We start from the raw sequence: 13399 nt of genomic DNA, 5'->3' as shown, positions 1-13399 counted from the left end.
GGCACTTTCACTCACAACTAGCCCATGCCCGTGTATGTTTATGTATACGTGTGTATGTAAGTCTGCGTGAGTGCGCGTACGCGGGTGCGCACGCCCGATCGCAGTCTCAGCCCCAGCCCCTCCACCCCTCCTCGCGGGTCACGCCGAGGCGCGCATGCGCCCTGGGCACGCGCCCTCGCCGCCCGGGGCTCTGCCCGAAGCCCGGGGAGCTGCTGAGACACAAACACTCGCACGTGCGCCCCCGCCCCTCCCCGCGCACGCGCCCGGGGCCTCCGCGCGCGCCCTCCCCCACCCCACCCCCCTTCCCGGCTCACTCGGATCCGGCGCTTCCTGCGGCTCTAGCCCCGGCCCCGAGGAGGACCCGACCAGAGGAGAAAGCAGCAGCGGCAGAAGCAGCGGTGACAGAGACCGAGGTGGCGGCGGCGGCGGCGGCGTAGACAGCTACAGAGGCGGCGGCAGCAGCGGTAGCAGCAGCGACGCGGGTGAGGAGGCAGCTGCTGCGGAGAGCGGGCGGGGGAGGGGGGGCGATGCCGCCGGCCCCGGCCCCCGACCCGGGAGCACCGCGGGCTCCGTCACAGGCCGATCTCTGAGACGCGCGCAGCAGAGCCCTCCGGGCTGCTCCGGGCCCAGAGCTCCTCCGTCCCCGCCCAGCAGGTGCGGCGGGCCTGGCTGGCCTGCTGAGGAGATGGTGGCTGCCCCGGGGGGCGGGCCCGGGAAGCCCTGGTAACCCCAGGCCCCAGCGACGCAGCGCTGGGACCACCTGCTGTGAGCAAACAGCCCAAAGAGAACTGCTCCCCCACCCCATCCTGATCAGACTGTCGCGGGACAGCCTTTCCCCCAGGCTCTGGTCAGACTGACCCTGAGACCCCTCCCAATCCTGCAGACAGCCCCTGTGACCTTCGTCCCTCAAACCCTGACCAGACAGCGGGGAGATTCCTGTACCCCCGGGACTCTCCCCAACCCCCACTCTGATCAAACAGCCCCAGCGTCACACACACACAACCCCATCTCGGGCCAGACTGCCCCGTATCACACACACCACCCCCCAGACCCTGGCGGGAGACAGCCTCGGGCACTTGTCCTTTCTGCTCCCCACCTCTAGACCCTGGCCAGACAGTCCAGTAATCTCCACCTCCCATTACAGTGGACAGCGCCAGTGAACCTCCCCACCTCCTAACATGCCTGGACCCTGAAGAGATCTCCGGCTTCTGTGCCCAGAATCCTGTTTCTGTCACACACCCACTAGGCCGGTGGGCAGCCTTTGTCTTCCCTCACCTCCCCTGATTAGAGAACTTGGGTTCCTCACCCTAGAGAGTACCTGGGAATTGTGGCCCAGGGACGTCCCTCCCACATCAGGCCATTGATTCTCTGTCCATATGCCTTGATGACCAGTCTTGGGCAAATATGGACCTGTCCTTCTTTATGCTAAGAATGAACACTGCTCCCTCCATCCTTTCCCCAATAGAACACTGCCAGTTCCTCTTTCCCTTGGGCCTCCCACTGTGATCTCCCACCAGTGACACTATGCAACACCAGAGTGGTTGCCGAGGCGTCTGGCTCCTGCCCCTGTCCCTCTTCCTGTCTAGCCTTGGGGTGGCCAGAACTGGGCGCTCCCTTCTCAGCTGCCCTACAGGGTGCCTTTGTGCCAGCAACATCCTCAGCTGTACCAAACGGGGACTGTCAAATGTTCCTCAGTCTCTCCCCCGATATACGGCATTCCTGGATCTTAGCCACAACAACCTGACCCACCTTCGGGCCCAGTGGACCACCATACACCTGACCCATCTTCAGTCACTGTTCCTCAGCCATAACCACTTACACTTCATCTCCACGGAGGCCTTCTCCCCAGTGCCCAGTCTGCGCTACCTGGACCTCTCCTCCAATCATTTGAAGACCCTTGATGAGTCGCTGTTCAGTGAACTTAAGAATCTGGAGGTATTGCTCCTGTACAGCAACCAAATTGTGGAGGTGGACCGAAGCGCCTTCGATGACATGGTCAATCTGCAGAAACTCTACCTGAGCCAGAACCAGATAGCTCGCTTCCCTGTAGAACTGGTCAAGGACAGGTCCAAGCTTCCCAGCCTGACGCTACTGGATCTGTCTTCTAATAAACTGAAGCTATTACCCACAGCTGATCTGCAAGACCTGCCAGCCTGGATGAAAAATGGATTGTACCTGCATAACAATTCCCTCAACTGTGACTGTGAGATTCAGAAGCTCTTTACACACTGGCAGTATCGTCAGCTGAGCTCAGTGACAGACTTTCAGGAGGATTTGTACTGTATACATTCCAAGAAGATGTACAGTGTCTTCAACATAACCACCCTTAACTGCACTGAGTTCAAGGAATGTGCATTTGAGGCCCACCTGGGTGAATCCTTTATCATCAGCTGTGACACCAAGCAGCAGGGGATGACAAAGGAATGGGTGACACCGAACAATGAAAAGGTACTGAATGAGGTGGGCAATGGCACAGTGAGGGTGTTGCAAAATGGCAGTCTTCACTTCCAGCACATTCGGGTTGAGGACCAGGGACTGTATACCTGCTATGCAGTAGGGGAAGCATTCAATGAAACATTGTCCGTGGAGGTGAAGGTCCACAACTTCACCCGGCACGGACCGCATGACACTCTCAATACAGCCTATACAACGCTGGTGGGCTGCATCCTCAGTGTGGTCCTGGTCCTGATCTATCTGTACCTCACCCCTTGCCGATGCTGGTGCCGAGCTGGGGAGAGACCCACAAGCCATCAGGGAGATAGCCTCAGTTCTTCCATGCTCAGCACCACCCCAAACCATGATCCTATGGCTGGTGGTGGTGGCAAGGACAGTGGTTTTGACCGTCGAGTGGCCTTCCTGGAACCTACAGGACCTGGACAGGGCCAAAATGGCAAACTAAAGCCTGGCAACACCCTCCCTGTACCTGAGGGGGCCAAAGGCCAGAGGAAAATGTCTGATCCAGAATCAGTCAGCTCAGTCTTCTCTGATACGCCCATTGTGGTGTGAGTAGGGTGGAAAGGAGGGGAAGATCCCCTTGAAAGAGGTGATATGGCAACCTCCAAAGGATGTGAGGGGAAGGAAGAGAGCTGCCTGAGGGTGTTAGTTTCCCCCTCGTTCTCATGAGGGAAATGTGCACAGATGCAACAATGGGCAAGACCACCCACCTCCATCCCTGGGTGTGGAAGATTTTCAAATATGGATCTATAATTCTCAGGCAGATGCTGTACCCCCTACCCAAAGTTCTAGCAAGTTCAGCTGATGATGAAGGAACATGTCTAAGACAGGTGGGTTTAGTGGGTAATAGAATTCCCTAAGCTTTTACCACATCATCTTTGGCCCCACAAGAAAGTGGTCATTATCTAAGCATTTGAAAGAAAAATGGGATGATTTTTTTTTCAATGTCTTCTTCCACTTCTATCCAGGGATTTGGGGTGGGACTTAAATGGGAGATTTGGGCAGTTGGCCTAATTCTAGAAGTTTCAACTGCAGATAAATCCTCTTTGGTTAGAATAAATCGAAAACCTTAAGGAATGGGGTAGGAATCCAAAAAAGACCCCTGAATCAAGAATGCCTCCCAAAGCTGTTCTGGAACTTTTTCTATCTTTCTCTTTCTCAAGAAGAATTAAGTAGAAGACTGCATCACAGAAGCAAATTACCAGCATGATCCTATAGCAAAACAGGGCCTCCTGGGCAGCAACATCATAGAGTGACACCTTGGGGGATTGTCCATTGAGATAAGGTGCCAGGTAGTAAAAGAACTAGGCTACTTGCATCACAGCATAGAAAACCCACTCTTGGTGTGAACTATAGGGATTCTGACTCCCTGATCTCTTCTCTGCTATGCATTCAGGGTCTAGTGATTTCACCATCTCAGGCCCTGACTCTGGCAGGGCCTTTGCAGGTGCCTGCCACAGGCATGCTGTGTAAGATGATTGGGATGGAGGTTGGAAATGGGAGGACATGAAGGGAGCGACTTATTATAGAGATGAGTTTAAATTAGCCTCCATTTATAAAACCTTGTTTGGTCTACCAATTTTCCTTCCCTTGCTATGCCTCCAGCAGCCTCTTTGACAAGCTTCAGTGAAAGCTCTGTACAATAGGGGGTCTCAGCTCCTTAATAGTAGATTGGGTGAAGGGAGAGGTGATCACAGTGTAAAACATCCATGCATTGGCAAGGTATCCTTCTCAGGTCTAGGTTAAATGGCTCTAAGAATTCAGGGAAGTGTTCTTAACTCATAGTTCTCACCTACTTCGAGGCTAACATAAGGGTTTAACTGTGCACAGGGGTTTGAGAGGAATGGTCTTTGTCCCAGAATGGAAAGTCTGAGGTGTGTATGTGGTTAAAGTCCTGTACTTTTCCCCAACTTGCAAGCAATTCTAATATAGCTGAAATAAGTTGAATAAAACCCACATGGGAAACTGATGCTTCCACCATTGCCCTTATTCCTTAAGTCCTCATCCCTTTACCTTGAAGTCTGAACAATGGCTGAACTTTCTGACAGGCTAAGGGGCGGGGATATGTGCTATAGAGCAAAGAGTCCCTCCAAAGTTGAAGACTAACTTGGGAATAGAGAAGATGGCTGTATACTTCAACTCTTCCCTTGGACTCTACATACACCTGTCTTTTCAGCAGTATATAAGTGGACCAGAGTCCTGGCAAGTTATTCTGGAATTCTGTGGTAGAACTACATGAAGGCTAGAGATGGGGAAGAACAGAAATATTTTCCATTGCATTTTTCGATCTGCTCTTTCCCCTACTGATGTTGACCCTGTTTTTTCTCCAGTTGGCTCTTAGATCAGGGATGCCCTCCAGGCATTTGAGCTACTTTCTGGGCCCCAGGAGAGGGCATTCCTAATTTGGCTTCCCCTGGGGAATCATAGGATCATAGATTTGGATCAGAAAGGGACCTCGGAGGACATCTAGTACAATCTCCATTGTTTTATAAATGGAAACAAGCCCCAAGAGGTTCAGTGACTTGTACAGGGTCACACATATAGGATGGTGGATGCCCATTACTAGTAGAAGGGATCTAGCTCTATCTGCCTAATAAGATTAGGGCCAGGAACTAGTGCTCAAGATGCTGCCCCCATTCATCCTTGGGCTTTTCCAACTGCCTTTCACCTCCTATCCACTGTTGATACAGTAAAGCGATGCAGCATTTCCCCCAGGTACTTTACAACTTATAGGTATGCATGCATGCACACCAGTGGTCTTGCAGTGTCCCTTCAGCATAAAACCACTTGGACTCTCCCCTCCCTGGAGTTTCTGGAGCTTCACCTTTTTCCTCATTGTAGCACTGTGGGTAGAGACCTGAACTTGAAATTTGAATCAGACACTAACTATATGATCTTGGGCAAGTCACTTAACTTCTTTTTCCTCATTTGTAAATTAGGGATAGAACCTACCTCACAGGGTTGTTGTGAGGTTCAAATTAGATAATATATGTAAAGTGCTTTGCAAACCTTAAAGCACTGTATAAAGGTGAGCTAGTATTATTATTCCATGACCACCCTAACCCCTGACTTTCCTGCACTTGCTAGTGTTTTGAGAATGCTTTTGGAAGGGAGGGAGAATTGGAAGCTGTAGCTGGGCCCTCAATAACTTGGAAATCTCACTTTGATCCAAGATATCCTTAGGCAGTAGCCATGAGATTCCAAAATAGTATTTCTCTTGGAAGTTTGTTAACTAAGGTGCAGCATATGAAGGAGAAACCAAGAGGTGGATGGCCATCCATCCCTCTTCCCAGTCAAATGCCCTGGTATGACTGGGAATTTCTATCATCATCTCGGCATAGGGAGAAAAGAGTAAAAATCAAATTTCCTATAACTGATTGTCTTCCAAAGGCATTCTGGGACATTTCTTTCCTAGAGATAAGAGCTTGGAATCCATTCTCGGATTTATCACGAAACCTGGGCACTGTTACCTTTCTGAGGTGGTTTGCACAGCCGAGCTCTGTCTGAGGTCCTGAGAACCTCCAGAATGAGCATGAAATGAAATCGGTTTTGAGAGCATTCCCAGCAACCTGGGCTTCTGGCAAGTTAACTGGCCAGCAAACTGACTTCCTGCAAAATGAAGAAAGTCCTTGCTTGCTTCTCCAAGGCTTGCTAATGAATGGATGTACCTCTGATTAGCAGCTCCTATCCTAATTCCTGTTGATAGACACCCAAATGGCTTTCTGCCTAGGGGAGCGAGTACTTACCATTATAGGGGTTCACTGGTGCCCTATGAAGAGAACCATCTGGGCATTGATAGAAAGAAGGCTGAAGGGGCTACCCACAAGACAGAAAAAAAATCTTGGAAGCAGGTGTAGCCGAAGACTGATTATGACATGACTGCACAATCTATGTTTATGTGTAATCTTTTTTTCTTGTAATCATGGGGTTCTCAGAAAGGAACTGAGAAAAAAAGAGCTACTCCCACCCTGCCCAGGCAGGTAGCTAAAAGCAGATTGAATCTGACTTTGTGCGTGTTCTTGTCCCTCCCTTCCCCCGCCTGCCCTTGTCCCCTTGCTGGCAAAGCAAATGGGGCTCTTTGTGTCCAGGTTCCCTCTCCTACCACTTGTGTACAACCAGGCTGGCAGACCCCACAGCCTCCTGACTCCACCATCTGTCTGAGCCTCTGCTCTGAAGAATAGACAGTGATCATTAAACCAGGCATGAGTCTGTTCCGTGTTGGTTTGTGACTGATTTATTTCTGTAGTAGCGATGTCAGCTGTGAGTAGGGCCTACTGTTCCCCAAGAGGATATGAAGTAGGGGGAAAAGAGGGATTTGCTGCTACTGAGGCAGGATGCAGATCCCGAGCACAAACATGGGCTCTAATAAATAAATTCTGGCAACTTGGAATTTAATAACTGAACGACTTAGTGCCAGCCATGCCTATGCCTTTCTGAGCTCTGCAGTTAGCAGACTTGCTTCAGTGGCCTGCATCACTGCTCTGCTCTCCAGCCTGCTGACAGCCCACACTGCACCTGTCTTCAAGGCTGGCTCTATTCTGATGCAGTTCTAGTCTGGGCCCTGAAGTCACTGGCTCAGGCAACATGCCTGAGTGTGTTATTCATTAGCGTCTATGAAAAATGCTTGGATTGTGTTAAATAATACCAGGTTGCTGGGAATGTAGCTCACTTTCCAAAATTTTAACTTTAATCTCAGACCATAGAACCTTTCATTTGATAGGCCAGTAATATGTGTTGGGCATTGCCTGGGACAGAGTTACAATCCCCACCTTTTTTAGTACCTACGTTCTCCTAGAAACCAGAATAAATTTCCCCAACCTGAACTTAACAGGTTTTCTGGCTCCTCAGAGCTGTATTCCCTTCTTGAAGGCTAAAAGGAATAGAGTATGAAGAATAAGTTAGGAAGCCTGAATAATTTTAGTAATTAACAGCATTGTTTTTGTGAAGCTCTTCCAAACCAAGTGACTGTGTCATCCAGAGACTCGCCAATAGGAAAGGGAATCATAAGAGTTTGGACCAGTTTGGGCTTAAACTAAACCCTCTGTCTCTCTGTTTGGATGCTCTTCTCTCCCCAGTCCTAAGGGGGTTTAGAGCACTAGCTCTTGGACCTTGCCTGTAAAGTTTGGCAGGTCCTGCTGGCATTGTTCACTCTTCATATTAGATACAGTGCTGCTCTCCCTGGCTCCTGCTCTGGTGTAGCCCTGCTGGGGATCCATACAACAGTTGTCTCATCTCAGAAAAGAGAAAGACAGGGTAAGAGTCCTAGGAGTCTCTCTGCCAGAAATCTGCTCTCCTCTCTCCCCAGCCTGATCTATGATCTCCTCCTTCCCTCTTTGCAACTGCAGTCCCTTTATTACTTATCTTGTTTCCCAGGAAACCAATACAGGAGCCTCTCTCCTCCTCCCACCCACAGTGTAGAAAATGCTTAGGCCCCAGCCGGACAGGACCCACAGCTTCTCTGTTCTGGCCAGGGTGAGCTCTTAAGCCCATGCTGAACTCTCCCTCTCCAGGGTACTGAGAAGAAAGCTCATCATCTGCTAGAGTCAAGCCTCTTCATCATTTCTGTGTGGGATAAAAAGGTCAAGTGCTTGAGAAACAGTGAAGACCCCATGCTCAAACTAATGGCCTTTTGGCCTTGCTCTGGCATAGCTGTTGCCTTTGGAAGACAGACCAGAGAAGGCATGGCCTAGAGGGGAATTAATTGTCTGTTCAAAAAGCAAGGAAGTTCTAAGAGTGGTTAATTCTGGGAGGCATAGTTCAAGGGCTATAGCTATAAAATGGAACAAATCCTGGCCTAAAGGAGCTTATATTATGCTGAGGGGATGGAACAGAATCAACATTGGAATAGAGGGGAGAAGTCACCACAACCTGAAATGGATGTGGGTACCTACTGTTTAAGGCCACTTCTCCCTCATCCCCACCACTGCTCTCCTAAAGGTGTCCATCCAATGGCCATGAACTTGTGTGTCCAGCCTAATCTGACTTATTTGAGGCCTTCCTTTATCTCTAGATTAACTTTGGAATCTCTCGTGTCTAGAGCAGTGATGGGCAAACTTTTTAAAGAGGGGGCCAAAGGAAAGGAAATGTTCATCTGTCAGTCTGTTTCTAAGGCAACTCTTTTGAAGTTTCATTGTATTGTATCCTACTCGTTGTAGTGGCAGTGATGGTCAAACTATGTCCCGCGGGCCAGATGCGGGGCCCCCTGAAATGTTCTATCTGGCCGCTTGACATTATTCCTAATCTGAAGAGTTGACTTAGAAACAGACTGACATATGTGTGTATGTATACATATATATATGTATATATATAAATGGCATCAAAAGACAAGGAGGTAAAAAAGTTACTTGACCCTAAGAAATTCTGACAATGAGTCAAATAGATGAACAGAATCCTGGTCTAGTCCTTGAGAGGAATTTGGGATCTGTGTGAACCATTCCATAGGCTCTCTGGAGGTTTGCACATCTACTCTCTAAGCTCTGCCCTCTGGCTTAGTCCCACTCTCTAGATCTAACCCAACCCCTATTGGCTCCAGCATAGGCAGCATTAGCCCATTCAGCCGAATACTAGCTCACATCTCCAAGCCCTATGTTGGCAAAGACTGCATTGCCCACAAAGCCTGACTAGCATTTAATTCCTGGATCCTGGGACTGAGAGAAACAATTATGATGAAGAATGAATACTCAGGTCTCTGCTGCTATACAGCTTCTATCTCTCTCCTGCCTCTCTGCTTCTACCCCAGGCAGACTTACTGGCTATTCTCAGACAAATGGAATGGAAATTATTCTTTGCCTAATGCAAATGGAACTGCTTTCATGGCTTTTTTTTTTTTTCTTTTAATTTCAATAGAAAGCTTTGGGGAGGAGTTGTATTGTGATGCCAGTTCCAACAGCCTGAGGCTGCCAATGGAACCACAGCACAAAGAGGCCTTAGGTCCCTGGAGAGAAAAGGCCCAACCTGCAAAGGGTAATGGCTGAGATGTTCAGGAGATGCCCATCTTCCCAATAAACATTTAAGTGGGCACCTGCTGCCTGTAGGACAAAGTGGAAGGATGAGGAAGATCACATACCACCATTTTACATGTGCAGAGTGCTTTATAATTAAAGTGCTTTCATATCTGTTACAGCAGCTTCTCTTCATACAGCATTTACAGTTACAGAGCACTTTCACATCCATTTTATGATTTGATCCTTACAACCACCCTATGAGGTAGGTAGTACAAAGTATTCTCCCCATTTTACAAATGAGGTTGTAGATTCCGGTTAAGTGGCTTGCTCAAGGCAGAGTCAGAATTTGAACTCAAGTGCTTTCTTCACTGGGCCTGCCCACCTCTCTCCATATAACCCTTATGACACCTTTTGAGGTAGATAGGAACAGGTGATAAGTGAGGAACTCAAGGTCACACAGCTTGTCATAGTGGCAGAAGCCAAGCCTCCAATCTTGGGCTGTGCCTTTTCCCACCCAAGGACACAGTCTCTCCATGCAAGTCAGACAAGCAGATAAAAGGCTCTCAAAGTTCTGAGCCAAGCAAAGGCTGAGACCATGGCACTGGGGCTTCCTTCAGGCTCCAAGGATACAGGAGCAGCAGAGCAAACAGGAAGGACACCAAGGGCTCAGGGTATCAGCTTTCATCCACCAAGCTAGACACCATTGTCCTTGGGCCTAACAGTCCGGTTAGATCACCAGGCTCTATCCTCCCACTCAGAAAGGCAAGGCTCTCAATGAAAGGCCAGGAGAGAAGATTCCTGGTTTCCTTCCCACCAAGACACCACCCCATTAAGGAGGTGGGAGGGCAGGGAGGAGAAATGAGTGCTGCCTGACTCAGCCTTCCAAGTGCTTAGAGATCTGGAGCTGAAAGCGCCTGCATCGTGTCAGCTAATGATTATTATTAATTCTGAACAGACCTTGGCACAGCAGCCAGCTGTCTCAGGGAGGGGGCCTGGATCTCCCACACTGAGGTTTCAAAAAGAAGCTATGGAGAATCAGTGCACAGGGTGGGGTGGAATGAAAAAAGAAAAGGGATGGGACTGCCCAGAATGAGAAGAGGCCACTCTCTAATGGCAGGATGGGGAAGAATGGAAAGGAGAGGAGAAATAGGCCAGGTGGTGCTCCCCTCCCCTCTCCCAGACTTCACTGCAGGGAGCTCCCAGCTTCCTCCCAGTCTAGAGGAAGCTGTATGAGGAAGCAGTGTGGCCAGGAGAGGTGTGGAGGAAAGCGCCTTAATCTGGGACTGAATTAAATGGCTCAGCTTCAACATCTGTATCTTATTCATCCAATACCCTTACTATTTGCTTGACCCTGATTACAGGTTCATTTTTCAGAGGCCCAGAGCATAGCGATCCTAATACATGCTTCTGTGCAAATGGCATGCCATGCTTTTCAAGACACAAGTGCTCTGGCTCCCAGGAGGAGTGGCCCTTCCTCATCATGGGACAGGAGGCAGCCACAGGCCTCTGCCTCTCCTCAATGAAGCCAAGCATCCCAGATGAGGTTAGCAGGGAAGGAGGGGCGGACGAAAGAGCTCCAGACAGCCGGCAGCTACCACCAGCCCAGCTGGAGGGACAGAGCCCTGGCATAGAGGGCTAATGGGGGTCCAGCTGCTGGGGCTGGATGGGAAGCCAGGTGGAGGAGGGAAGAGCGAGGTAGCTTCTCCTGCCAAGGAAGCGGGCTCCCTCTGGCGAATGACTGCCCACATTACAGCTGGCCGGCCAAACCAGGCCTTCTACAATTGGCCGCAAGTGTCTCTAGCTCTCCAGGCTGGCCAGGAGGACAGAGGGGCAGAGGATGCCGGGAGGCCAGGGCAGCCAGGGCCCTGCTCTTGGAGAACAGAAATGGCTTCTCCCTAACTAGGGCCGGGAATAGACATCAGCTGGTGCAGCCCACGCAAACTGCTGGCTGGCTGTCAACACACCCGCCTGGCCGCCCCCTCACCACCTGGGAGGTTATAACACCCCAGGCAAGCTCAGACTGTATTGCAGCACTGCCACCGCTCAGCTCTCAGGCCAGGACTGCAGAGCCACAGAGCACCGCCAGCCCTCTGGGAGCTGCCATCAGGACAAGCCCCACTCAGCACAGGCCAAAGGTGGGGAGATGGGACCACACGGCAAATGGGGTCTAAAGGATAGCATTGTGCCCACAAGAGTTCCCAGAGGGCTGTCCCTTCCCCTTGCTCCAACCTCAAATCAAAACCCAAGCTATGGAAGATCAGCTGTGCACTTTTCCCTCTGCTCATCAAAACAAAGGCTACTCCACAGTTCTGCATTGACCGTTTGGAAAGGAGCAGAAATCAGAAAAAGGCCAAGGTGGTTAGGGAGAACCTCACCCTTCGTCACTCATCTGCATGATCACTCAAGGCTGCCTGATAATCAGAAGCTGCCTTAGCCCCTCCACACTCCTGGGACACCGTCCTGTGCAGAAGGGCCTTCTTCCTTCCTCTCCCCCACTCTTTGTGCTCATCCATGCCAATACCTTGGCCTGAGGCCCAGGCACCTGCCATGCAGGCATTGAAGAACTTCATCCCAAAGCCCACTGATCCACTACCACCAGTAGCAATCTACTTGTCTGGTCCTGGACTCCAGTCCTTCTGGGGATCCCCTGAGTTCCCTTCACTGTCCCAAGGTTCCTCCTTTGAATTCCTTCTGTAATGGACTTTCCCTAAGTTTTGCCCTCCCCTCGGGGCTCAATCCCCTTTGGCTAAGATGGACTATAATATGCCAGTTTGCCAGTTAAATATCACACAAAGGAAAGGCCTTGGGATAATGGAGGGAACTCGGGTACCAGTTGTCAAAAGACAGACTGTTCTACTGTGAATCTATCCCTTGGCATGTAGTACCAAATTTAACCAACCAGGAACCCTGGACCAAAAACCCTGACCCTCCAGGACACAATGTGATAAGAGATGGGGTCTAAGGAAGGATCAAAAAATGGGAAGAGAGGAAGAACAAAGGATAAGTTGGATGGAGAGGCTCCCTCACCACCCTTTTTTGTCCCATTAACCTATAAGCTGACTCTCACGTATATCTGTCCATCTCTGCACAGCCACCACCACCACTCCTCAGCCCTAATGCGGGTCAATGCAACCTCTCCCACTCTCAGAAAAGACTGTACTAAGGTGAGAATGAAAGTCCTAGGAAGAGCAAAGGCAATGGATCAAAATTGTTGGGGCCATCATCCTTTCCTGGAGATAGTACTCAAGGGAAAAGAGAAAATCCAGCAAGCCCCAGGATCCAACATGGTACAATTGAACCTGCTCCTATGAAACTCACCCTAAAAACAGTGCTCAATTCTCAAGTCCCAATAAATGTTTGTGAGGGCTCAAGAGGCTCTGGCAGGTGAGTGTCAAAGCCAGCCAGGGGTGGCTTAGTTTTCTGATCTCCACCCCCACAAAGTATTTAAGTGACTCTAATGCTTCACCATCCAGAGTCTAGGACCCACCGTGACACAGGCCCTCGGCATCTACAAAGCTTGACCACTGCACCCAAGAAGAGGTCCCAGGTATACCCTCTTCCCCTCCACTGGAGGCAGCCCAATACTAAACATACTAAAGCCACCTCATTGGTTTGTGGTAGAGCTAGAACCAGGAGCAGCCAGGTCTCCTGACTCCTATACCACCCTGCCTCTTCAGTAGATTACATATTGTATCCATTCCTAATTTCCCTTCATAACCAAATATAACTAGCTCCTGAGCAACCCCAGTTCTTCACAATGCCTCTGACCTCAAGCTTACCTACTGCCCACCATCATTCTCTTCTGCCTGATTCTAATGGTATTCTGTTACTGGACTTTTCAGCCACCACCCAACAGCAACCTGGGTTTCTAAAATGCCAGGTTGCCTCAATGGGTTTGGGGAATAATATTGGAAAAGCCACAGAAGAAGAAAGCAACTGCCCTACCCCAAGGAGGAGGGACCTAAGAGGAAGAGGGAGGGAATCCAGGAGGAAATTCAGAA

At 50.0% G+C, this 13399-nt stretch overlaps 1 protein-coding gene across 1 annotated transcript; it reads left to right on the top strand.

Annotated features, from left to right (window-relative positions):
- The first annotated feature begins 1524 nt into the window (after positions 1–1524).
- AMIGO1 (adhesion molecule with Ig like domain 1) lies at positions 1525–3329 on the top strand. The gene has a single exon (XM_044675938.1). The coding sequence runs from the start codon at positions 1525–1527 to the stop codon at positions 3004–3006; it is 1482 nt and encodes a 493-aa protein (XP_044531873.1). The 3' UTR covers positions 3007–3329.
- The last annotated feature ends 10070 nt before the right edge of the window (positions 3330–13399 follow it).

This window comes from Gracilinanus agilis, chromosome 4 (assembly GCF_016433145.1).
Source record: "Gracilinanus agilis isolate LMUSP501 chromosome 4, AgileGrace, whole genome shotgun sequence".
In the NCBI taxonomy this organism is placed as follows: Eukaryota; Metazoa; Chordata; class Mammalia; order Didelphimorphia; family Didelphidae; genus Gracilinanus; species Gracilinanus agilis.
The sequence above is the reverse complement of the archived record's forward strand: the minus strand, read 5'-3'. Positions and strand labels throughout refer to the sequence as shown.

Excerpts from the sequence above, each read along its gene's own strand:
- AMIGO1 (XM_044675938.1), top strand. The coding sequence starts at position 1,525 with ATGCAACACCAGAGTGGTTGCCGAGGCGTCTGGCTCCTGCCCCTGTCC.